Below are 12,264 nucleotides of genomic sequence, written 5' to 3'. Positions count from 1 at the left end.
ACCCTTGCAGCCTAAGGATTGATGCCAGCAAGGGTCACCATTCTAATGGAGCTGATGAATGGAGGTGCTTGATTTCCTTAAATGCCACATTAGTGACTACCACATTTTCCACTTTGGTAGCAAAACACAGCTGCTCTATAAACTCTTGCTCTCCAGGATGGAAAACAATGACATCAACAGCCAGCCAAAACAAGGTTAAGGCTCTTGTTAGAGCAGACATGGCAAGAGATTCTAAAAATGCTATACTAAACAGATGTGCATGGTAGAGTACTGCAGAGCATGCAATGGGAGCACAACCTCTAGTTTGTCACTAGCACACAAACACGGCTAAGGTTGAATTTACACTAATGATTTTCAAAAACAAACAAAAGATAATGATAGAGGGGCAACAAATACTGACTCCTGACCATATCCTCAAAACATGAAACGTTTCTTGAAGGGCTGATCTAGCTATGATAAGGATATCGGTGCTGGGCAAAGATTAAAGGTCTTAATACTGCAAGAGTGAAAATGTAAAAACAGTTCTTTGCTTGGAAAAGGAAAATAATCTACAGAGCAGAGTATAACCCAAGATTCCACACACTCATAAAGCTCTCCCATCACCATCAAAGTTTCAAAGAGGCAATTCTCAACACACAGTTAGAATTCTCACAAATTCCTTCAAGGAAAAGGAAGTTGTCTACATGACTATAATCACAGCCATCAAGGCCCAAGCGGCCATATGCCAGCAGAATTTATAGTAGCCAAAAGGGAATTTTTAGTAGAAAATCAAGCCTCTTCCGGCAAACTTCTGTGGATACCTCTATAGTTAAAGATTGAGATGTCTCTTCAGGTATTCCACATTTCACTCACATCCACACTTGACTTTATCAAGTATTCTTCATCCATTTAAGCTGTCAAAGGATGGATTTGTGTTTTATTCTAAATAAATGCTTAAGCAACAATAATAAATACAACTCATGAGCAGTATGTTTTATTCTGTAGCCCAAGAATGAATACCTGTACCTTTTGGGGTGCTCTGTGCTTACACCAACAACTGCAAGGCAGCTGTAATAGACATGGTTTTCCAACAGTACCTCATACTCATGATGGCTTTCCTAATGGGGGTTTGAGTGCAGGAGTCAGCCAGCAGCAGACATTCATGCTCAAAAGCAGCCTAGTTCTTAGAGACATTACAGAACAGAAAGCAAGCTCTCGTTTTATTCACACGCTATCTTGACATATAGATCCTGAAACTAATCTCCCATGATGTTCAGATGTGTCTCCCACACTAGAGGACTTCCTCCTGATAATGCTCTGCTGTGGGCACAGTGACCTCCTTTCACTTGCTCTAGACACTTAAAATTAAGTTCTGCATCATTTGCTTCGGTGCCATGTAACTGGGGTACCTGGCAGGTTTGAGCTGTGAGCAATATGCCAGGATCAGGTGCTGCTGGCACCAGGCTTAATTCCTTTTGCAGCCATCTCCCCTTTCTTGAGCTATGAAGTACTACTTCCTGCAAAGTAGAAATGAATTTGGGGGCTAGGGGTGAAGGCAGCAGGGCAAGGCACATCAGGATGACAGGAAATCCAAATGACAAGGACAACCCTTTAAGAGGAAGAGGAATGCCATTTTCCCTGTGGACTTTGCAAAATAAAACAAAACAACAACAAAACAAACAAACACCAAAACAAAAAAAAAAACCAAAACAAAAAAAAAATCAAGGAAAAGGGAATCTCTCACAGCTGATCTTACACAAAATCATGCTGGTGTTTCAGAGAACACAAAAACGAGCACAGATAAGCTCACTCTGATACTAATGCTGAGTTTAAAGTTATTTTTGCTATAAATTGTTGTAGTCAGCACTGTTTGTCTCTGGGCTTGAAGGCTAAATTACCCTATACTAACAGGCATTTTATGTCTTAAGCATACATTCCATATGTGAAATATATTTGGTGTCCACATATCCATCAAGAGCAAGAGAGTAAAAGAGATAAAGGTAAAACCCAGCTTCAGAGACTTCATGAACTAGAGGAAATAACTGGCACATACTGATGGCAGCTTAAATGCCATTTATTCAGTGCCTGGAAGTACCAAAAGGAATTACCAAGGGCTGAGAAAGTTGAAATTCTTTTAAAAACTAAGGAAGTTAAAAATAAAAACTGAAGGACAAGGTAAGAGCTGAAAATATAGTTCGCAAATAGAAGAAACTAACAAAAAGAGGTAACTTTTGGCTGGTTAGCAGAGGAAGGCAAGGTAGGAGACCTCTTTCTCCATAGATATCTATGTTAAGATAAGGAGAGGAAATATCACATGCAGCTTGACAGAGTTGAGACAGCCTGACATATTGCCAAGAATCAAGACAGACTTCCAAGTAGTAAGAATTCTTACCTCTTCTGCATAGGCTTTTCCAATCCCATCAGTAGCTCCTGTGACCACTGCAACCAAAAAAAAAAAAAAAAAAGACAAATCTGCATTAGTTGCTTCACAGAAGTAACTGCAATGGGTGTGTTCATTTGTAGGCTAATAAAGTACTCATTCCAGACAGAAACATATCAAAGTCTCTGGAAAAGGTGTACAACTCTATGAAATTACTTTAAAAACTCACACTCACACTAAAACCTTTCCATAGGTAAGAAAGAAGAGAAAGACATGGAATTAGGAGCCTAATGTGTTTCAAGAATCAGGTTCAAAAGCCCCTTCTAAAGCCAGGCCTCTGTCCTAATACTCTTCTTCAGAAATTTTGTGGACTAAGAGATTTCCAAGCCATTTAACTAAAAAATAAAAACCTGATTTATGACTATTAAACCAGCTGTCAACTTAGTTTTAAGGGTACAGTAAAATAAAAGGTATCTCAAATCCAGTAAGCATCCAAGAAAACAGATTTTAGGACACAGGCAACAGCTCTCTGTTAGTGTTCCTCCAGCAGATTTCAGATCCTTATGGCCATTGTGCTCACCAGCAGCTAGTATGAGTGACTGATCCAGGCACCAGTTGCAAGCTGGGCTTCTACAACTTAAACTTTCTCACCTGTGGGTGACTGGATCTGTGTCAAGCTTCAAGTCTTTCTAGGATTCTTTTCCACAAGCTGAGAAGCTGTGAGTGACTCAACATGCCATTAGTTTGACAGATTATTCCAGGGCTCTCGCCACACTACTAGCTGATCATCCCAGTAAATAGCAATTCCTCCATACAGAAACTGCTTTTCCAACCTCTTTTTGTGCAAGTAAATTCAGCATCATTTTTTTTTATCTCTCAGCAAACCCAACGCCTACACATCAACATCCTTCCATTTTTAGCTCTCCTGTCCAGCCTCTCATTTACCTGTCCCTGCTCTCACTCTCCAAGTAGCCACAGAATATACTGGATTTTTTCTGTTTGTCCTTTTATCAGATCAGAAGAGCTTGGTTTGTGCTTCCACTGCTTATTGCTGAATGTAGCCATGGCCAAATAACTGGACTTGTTTAATGTTTCAGAACAGTGAAGTGGGAGTGTTGCTTTAACTCTCAGGTCAACCTCTACCTGAATGAAAGTCACAGCAGACAGAGGTGCTGGCTGGCATTGGGATTCAGCAATAGCTTCCCTTCAGAGCACCGGAAGGAGATGTGTTTGCAGATTATTTGATTAGTTACTGCTTGCAGATCCCCTCTAACAGTTAACATGCAAACTGCAGCCAGATCATTTCTGTCTGAGTAATAACAGCTAGGAAATGCTGTAACCCTTTCAGTCTCTGTGCCTGCTACCTATAAATAGGTGGCTATAAAAACAAAAGTTTAAACTGCCACACAGGTGCTATTTGAGTTTGAATGGTCCAGCAACAATTCAGTAACAGCCTAGAAAGAAATATCTAGTAATATCCCTGATTTAAGTGAAATTCACAGATGACCACAGGTGAAGGTGCATGCATATTTGTTTATACCCTCCCTGGTTTCAGAGTTTATTTCCAAGATGATGTAACTCCAGCATGACAAGGATATGCATACTGCACACACTGGATGCTCCAGTTACTAAACGGAGCTCTGGCTGCTGCACTGTCAGTGCCAGGGAATTTTATTGAGAAAACCATGTGTCTATGTCACACTGCTTTGCCACTTCCTATCCAGCCACCATTAGGGAAGTGGGAGTGACAGTTTTGGTACAGAAACAATGCCATGTAATGAAAAGTGAAGCAAGGGTCCAAATGACCAATACAAATCAGACTTTAGGGAAGAAATCAAGAATACTTTCCCAGGAGTCCATTTCCTGCAACCAAACTTGGACCTATTGTTACCCATTCAACCAGACACACCACAGTCCTGCAGGACAGCATGATCCCTTCAGTTCAAGGACTAACAAGCTTCAGTTTCAGCCTTGCTGACCTGGGATTCACATTATGTATTTTCACACAAGTCACTGTTGGTTCAGCAAAACAATGAAGCAAACAGGAATAGTACAGTGAAAACAATACCTGGACCCCTCCCCGTAAGCATCACAACAGTAGCTGGACAAGTTCTAAGCTTGTGAACTTCAACTTCAGTGACTTGGTGAAAGGGGTTTCTTCTTTCACCACAGTTAGTGAGGCACCTAAAGAAGAGCCATTCCCTGTAACACTTAGATTGTTTCTTCTCCTTCCAACCAAGAATTTACAGACTTAATTGTTTTATTCCCAGATAACAAGCTCAGCATTTCAAAACACTGTTTTCTGACACTGCAAGTTATTCCACTTCTAGCAGCTGCAGCCAAAAATGCATGCTCCATGAGGCAGGGACTCAAAAAAGCACCTGTAGCCCTTTAAAGGCTTAGTAAAGTAGAAGTAGTTTCAGTCAAGGATATTTACTCATTTATTGAATCCATTGCTTAGGTAAATGGTAATGGAATCAGCTGGAGCATGAGACATAAGCTGAAGATCAGGGATTTCTAACTGAAGTGTGAGTAACAGGATGGTTTTTTTCCCTTTATAAGTCCCAGTTCAAATTAAAATAACCTGTAGTCCAGAGGTTAAAGTACCCTCCAGAAGAGAATGTGAGAAATTTAACTAAATCTGATGTACATAAAAATTACAAAATCCCATCAGGAAAAAAGTAGAAAAAGGCCTCATGAAAAAGTATGCAGCTAGTTTTTCTTAGGAATAAGGGAATTCCTCACAAGATGACACTGAGACCATCATTTAATTAGTGGTTCTATGTGGAGAAGGATAACTATCTTCTGTTCCATGCTCCCACACCATCCTGAAGAACAAACAGTACAAGGACTGCTTTCCAACATCTAACCTAAAACCCCTTTTTTTCAGGCCATGCGTCTCTTCCTAAGGCCCTTTGAGAAAAGCCACCTGGCTCAGTTCCCTCCCATTCAAAGCAAATGGATTGCCCATCTGCAGCTGCACTGGGAGAGGCCATGGAGGTCAGCACCCACAGACTGAGATGGGCAACATGCACTAACACAGACCTGGCCTGCTGCTGATCAGTAGCACCCACTTCAGCCAGCTCTGGTTACTGCTCATTTGCTGGATCCTGGTGAGCTGTTTGGAGGGTCAGAAAGGCTGCACTGATAGGAATCTGCCAGAGCAGAAAGCAAAACTTAACCTTACATTGTAAAAGCAGGGAAGAGGTGGGGTAAAGGCAACTGATAGGACCAACATCACAGAAGTCAATATTCAGCCACCTTATCTTCCTCCACATTTTAGATTACCTAAAGCTTGTACATTAGAAAGTCATTTAAAATTTTCATATTGATTACATTCATCTCAAGTTTCCATACTGGAGAAAAATGTTGCAGTTTCAACCACTCCAAAGCTGTGTCAGTTTAACTAAGTTTCTGCTATCAACTTGATGTGCCCAAGCTACTTTGACTGCAAGTGTGGATTATGCTTTTGAATTCTGCTTCTTCTACAGACTGCCTTCCAACAAAAGTTAAAAACTGACTGCAGTTGGCAGAGCTTAAAGAAGACAAAGTAAGTAGGCTAGAAATAAGTTATTGTCTATACAAGAAAGCTGCACCAGCACTTAAGTGTGATTATACACATTTACTCAGTAGTCAGACTAACTGTAGTAGCTTCCCACTTCAGCCATCTGCTGTCTCCAGGAGAGAAGCAAGAAGAGTGCCCAGGCAACTTGTGTGTGAGCCCACCAAGTAAACGTTTGCCTGAATGGAAGCTTGTATTGCAGCACTGGATAATTTTAGACAAAGTCAACACCCATCTTTGCCTTTTCCCCTACAGCCCTAAAAGTCAGGGGACAAAACTAAGGGAAGGTATCCAGTCACATGACATACTCTGAGAAGAGCTCACTCTTAATAAATCAATACATGCACAGGCATTGGGCTGGAGATGTTCTACACTGGGAAGCCCCCACTGGCCAGTCCTCAGCAGGTTTGGATACATGGTGTTTTGCAAAATAATTAGGCCTCATCTGGAACAGATTCCCATCTCAAGAACCTTTTTTGAAACTAGTATATGCATAACTGCTAATATATACATCATCCTTTTTACATTGCAAAAAAGCCTAACTAAAAATTCATGTTCTGAGTCAGAGTCCACAAAGCCTGGCTCTAGTGAGTCCAGCACACTGAAAGAAACATCTCTTGCTCTCTTAGGAAATGACATTTTGGGTAAGACTGGCATAATCATTGTTGTAATCAGTGACAGATGCATGTATGGTATCATCCTCTAGTTCTGGCTTTCATTTCAGTTTTGCATAAATAGCCTTATATTCCAAACCCTACATTGTTCGGAGTGATAGACAAGAAATTGGAAAGATGATAAAACTAAAGTCATTATTCATGCTAGCCACTAGGGTACACCACCTTAGCATAAATTACTGTGAACCTGCTCATGCTTTGGATGCAGCAATAGGGTGCAAAAAGAAATTGCCAATGTAGTATCAAGGTCTCCAAACAATGACAGCAGTATGGGGCATCATCTGCTCACACTGCTGGAGGAGGTTATGCCATATGTAGGCTGTAGATATTTCAATTACCACTGTATATATACAAGTCATCAGCCCAACATCATAAATCAGCAGTTACATTTTTTAATGACAGTATTATCCTTAATATGTCATGTATTCATTTCCCTAAATCACCAAAATCTACACCTCAGGACACTATAGCATCTTTGCCTTAATGATTGTGCCAGAATTTTGCTTCCTGTGTGGTTGTGGGAAGAGAAGAAAGAAGAAAGAAAAAAGAAACTCACACCTCCCCCCACAGACTTTTCAACTCCCACTTGTAGTTTAACTACACATCTTTGACCTCTTAAGGTGATCTCTTTAAGATACAGCTATACAGGCAGCCACCCCAGCCTCTACTACCAGAATAGTTATTGACAGACACAGCTCACTAATTCTCTACATTTTAATAAGCCTGAGTCAACTTATTTCCTAATGCTTCATAGCTTTTGTCACATATACAACAGGTATGATGTAGTTCATAAGCATTGGCAACATTTCCTAGCCAGTACCAAACTCAGGTTTCTACACAAAGTTAGAAAACCTCACCATTCAGTGAGATGCGTCATCTTGAACTAAAAGGGAACAGCTTTCCTGTTATCAAAAAAGCCATAGACCAAGCCTGTGGAACACATGCAACCAGACAGTGACTTTAGTCTAGAAGATTAAAATGACCAGTGGTACTTTATGGGATAAAAATATAGACATGTCTCCAGAAGCCTTACATAGGGATAAATACACAGATGATTCCAATAGCACCTGCATCCTTCAGAAATCCCACAGCCCATAGCTAAATATGAAAGATAAAGCACCACCAACAGTGTGGGGAACTCAAATGTTTTTTCTGCTTATAAGAGAACAGCCACTGTGTTACCAAATAAGAGGTCACCAAAAAAACATCCACCACCTCCTAAGAGGTATAATAGAGTTGTATTCCTTGCTCATAAAAAAGGGACTGCCATTCCAGAGCCAGGCAAAAGCAGAACCCTGCAGCCATTGGCAGTCTGTTTTGTGACTGAAGTGAGTATTCAAGGCCCAGGGAGAACATTTTTACTTGCTTCTTATGCAGCCAGGACATCTTTAAACAAAAGCAAAGAGTGGTGCAGTAAAGCATGATGCAGGCATGTAGAAATCCTCTCATCTCACGACGGGAGCAAGGACCAGTGTTGAAACAGGGAGAGGGAGCAACAGCAAGCATAGAAAATTCTACTGCAGTTCTGCAGAGCAATCACGCTGAAACAAGATTATAGATTCGTGACTCCCCAACTCAAGGTTAGACTACAGTGAAAAAAAAGCTTAACGAGATCAAGCCTGCCTTCAGATACAAACACACGTTTTCCACAGCAAAATGAACTTTTGAGATGCCTAATGGAGATAAAGCACAGAATACCTTTATCCATATTGCCTCTAGCAAACAGCACCAGGCATACTCCTTGCAGTGCTTTGACTACCTGCACAATGAAGCTAGCAACTCTTAGGCATGTTCTCTACTAGTCTCTTCAAACCACAAATTCATTTTGGTTCAGCCATTTTCCTGTTTTCATTCAGAAAAGCCCAAGTTTTTAGGCAATCCTTCAGAGTACTGCAGATGCACTCATGCATGTCATTACCTAGGAGGGAGAACTCAGGCCATCAGCAATGCTATTCTCCATAGACAGATGTGGGTCCAGCAATTTGAGAATACACCCTTCCTGTCAAAAAAATAAGCTAACAGATTTCAAGGAGGGTAGCCTAGCTACAGCTCCAATCCCCTAAGAAGTGTTCTAGCTTGTTTGTCAAAATGGTCACTGCAGAGCTAGTCTGTCTGCAACATCCTCCATTCACAGAGAAGAGCCATCCCTGTCCTGCAAGACTGAACCCAGATAAGAGTGAGGGTCCATCAGAGCACAATATCCAGCCGCAGCACACATCAACATAAACTGGGACCCTCTGTGTATTGCTAAAGCAATACAGTTGAGAGAAACTTCACAGCACAGCTAACCTTAGCATGGGTTTAAAGTACAGCCCATAAATAACTGAAGACTCGAGATTCTTCTGCTACGAAACACAGAGGCTATATTAAGAATATGACAGCTCCTGGGGAAAACAAAAGCTGGCAAGGGGAGAAAAGACTATCCCTGCTTGGCATCAAGCAGTGCTTCATTTATTACAGATTTATATAAATCACTGGCATTTGACCAATACCAAGCTTCTAGATTATCTCCAGCCAACAAAAGTACTTTAGTCTGTGCTGGTTAAAAATATTCTACTTTTTGTCCTCAGCTTGCTAGGAACGGCTATCTTTAGTAAGACTCCAATCAACCTTATCAAAATCAAGCATCAAAAATAGACTGGAGAAACACTGGAAGCATATACTATTTTTAGCTGCTCCATCTATCCCTGCCGTTATCCACAAATTCTGACTGCACAGACCATGCATGAGTGCTTAGTTATTCTAGGCAGATCTTAGTCGTGACCCTTTTTTTCCCTGAACACCTGAATGCAGAAAACACTCGATTGATTAAAGATTAATACAGCCGCAAACCATGACAGCTGCCTTTCGTCTGAGTGCTTTTGGGGAGGGGGAGAATACAGGATGACAGAGAGCTTGCATCAGTATTCCTCTTGGGGATCCATTACATGGAAAGAAAATTGCTATTTCAATTCCCTTTTGTTGCTAAAAATAGCAGCCCCAATTGATTCAAGCAAACAGGGCACCGGCTTAGCAATGCCAAATTTAGAAACCACTGAAGTCCCAAAGAGTGAACGCTAACGCAGTCTAACACATGCCAGCTCATATTTAACAAAGAACAAAGAAGATAAGCATGCCGGCTGCAAGTTAATAAGACAGCAGCAACTCCCCGCATTTTTATTAAATAAAACCAGAAAACTCTCTGCAAAAAATAAGAAACTTCACATCTATTCTCAGTTTAACTGCTGAAATAGAAAGACTCATCAGAAAGATCTGTACCCAAGCTGGAATCCTAGAAGCACATTCTTTTTTTTTTTTTCACATAAAGGTTTTTTTTTCTGCACAGAGGAGCTAACACCTAATGGTCAGGCTTTGAAAAGACAGGCTACAGAAAAAGGTTCAATTCCCAAAACCAAACACTTACGTGGTAACAGCTTGTGTCTAGGAGCTAGGATTGTGGGTAGAAAAATATTCTATAAATATCACAGCACTGACAAGTTCTCATTTCACCCAGAACTACAGCAAGAAAAGGTTTTGGGCAGTGCACTCTGAAGATTCTTTATATTTGAGAACTAGAAGCAATCTAGAAATCTCTACAAGAAAAGCATACTGAAGAATTCATGAAAGTCACACTCAAGGCTTAAGCAATTCCAGTTCCAGTTGCCTCTATGGGAACTCTCCCAGTTCAGGCTGGTTATCTTTTATGCACTCAAACTCCACTCTTGCTGTGAGGTCTTTTTTTCCTGTTAGTCAAGGGCTGCTGCATTATGGACATGGGAATCTGGGAGGAGAGGGGGAATTCTGTTATCCTGTTCAGAAGCCCTCACCCCATCCTTCACTGCTTTCAAGCCTTTTGATTGAGAAAATGTCAAGTGAAACAAAGATTGCCCTGAATTAAACTTTCTGCAGTAGCAAGTTGTTCAGATCACCTGCTCAAGCCAGTTCAGGCTGAGTTAAGCATTTGCAAAGGCTACAGCTGCCTTGTGCTCTGTAAGACACTACAGTACGAGTTACTGCATAGCATTAATATTCAGCAAAAACAACCTCTCGTTTGTTCATCGTTCTGAAATACGTGACAGATGCTGACTGTCACAGCAAGCACGACCAGGCCAAAGAAACACATGCATAGAGGTCATTCAAATTACCATTTCTGGTTCTTCCTGCCTCTAGGAGGGATTGAATACAACACGAACATTTTAGAGATCAGATAGCTCAGGACTGGCACCATCTGAAGGCTTTCAGTGTGTTTGCCACTGGAAACACGCATAGATAAGTCACTTTTCTGAGAAGAAACTAAGCAGCCAGAAGAAGGGCCTCTGGGTTTAGAGCCTGCAGTGGTGAAAGAAGACTCTACTTCAGAAGTCACTAGAAGAAATTTGAGATTTTTTTCTCCTGTTTCACTAAGTGTTTGTAGCAGATAGAAAAATAAATTCCAGTTAGTGATGTGGCAACAAAGAGCTAACACTTGCAAGCAGAGGAGGATAACAAGTGATCCTGGCAAACTGTGGGCATTTTCATATCAAGTCAAAGCTATGCAAGGTGTCAGAATAATTGTGAGCATAGAAAACATAGAGACTGATATAAAATGCAGCACTAGATCCATTTTTAATCAAAAGGCAAACTGTGTCAAACCTCTAAAAGGTATGATCCGTTTAGACAAGAATAATGCTCCAGACCTACCTGGCAAAAGAAAATAATTTTATATGACGAAACATAAGAATCTTAGAACATCATCAGGGGCTGCCTGAGGACGCCTCTACAATGGTTCAGACCAAAACCAGACTTGTGTCAGGATAAAAAAAAACCTAGTTACACTCCTCAGAGACTGATCTCAGCACAAATCCTGTTCTGCACTGTTCCTAGTGACCACCACACAAAGAAGGAAATGCTTTATGAATGTCACAGACAACCTAGCTCTGGAAAAGGATCTCAGTGTCACACTGCAAAGTCTACAGACCACAGGAATAAAACATAATATTGCCAGATATTACACAGTGACACGGAGATACCAGATATCAAGACACGCACTTGAGACTAACTTTGTTTAGTGGTGAGGTGACCATTGTAAGGAAGGGGAAAAAACTATCTGGTCTTTCAATCTAAGATATCAGTGTCTGCATACAAAATTGTCTGTAAATTGGTCTTCTGATGCATCTATAAAGACAACTTATATAAGCACTGAGGTGCTTCCTATAGTAATAGGAAACAATAATACATTAAGTAATTTAAATGGGAACAGATGCAAAAAAGATTTTTAAAAAGGGCTGCTAAGATGATTTAGTTAGCTGTTCTGGGAGATGAGTTTGTTTGCTCTTCACAAGCTCCCACAGGGTAATCACCAGAAAAGTTTAGGCTAACATTGGGAAGACAATATAAGTTGGTTGGTTGTGACAAACTGGAAATCCCTATATCTCCAAAAAGGAAATAAAAACCTCTGTTTCTGACTCTGAAGAGCAGAATAAGAGTAAGGAATCTGACCTGCTGGAAGAGATCTGAGACATGGATCAAGCCAGAGCTAACTCTGGAAACAGAGCTACAACTTAGAACAAGAATCTGTTCATTACTATGCATTTCATGGATCAGACAGAAAATGGGAACCAATAAACCTGACTGTAATACATTCTTTTTGATACATTCTTGTTTGTTCATGGTTCTACACTTCCTCAGGTTGTCAGAGGGCATCACAGAAA

The 12,264-nt window shown here is 40.7% G+C and overlaps 1 protein-coding gene across 1 annotated transcript in view; it reads right to left on the bottom strand.

The window, feature by feature from the left end:
• The window catches only part of HSD17B12 (hydroxysteroid 17-beta dehydrogenase 12), an 83,098-nt gene that overhangs the window by 49,054 nt on the left and 21,780 nt on the right, over positions 1-12,264 (bottom strand). The window contains 1 exon segment of the mRNA XM_030240022.2: positions 2,372-2,418. Within this exon segment, the coding sequence (XP_030095882.2) occupies positions 2,372-2,418 (47 nt within the window).

The sequence above is a fragment of the Serinus canaria genome, chromosome 5, assembly GCF_022539315.1.
Source record: "Serinus canaria isolate serCan28SL12 chromosome 5, serCan2020, whole genome shotgun sequence".
Classification (NCBI taxonomy): domain Eukaryota; kingdom Metazoa; phylum Chordata; class Aves; order Passeriformes; family Fringillidae; genus Serinus; species Serinus canaria.
This window is presented reverse-complemented; position numbering and strand designations above follow the sequence as displayed.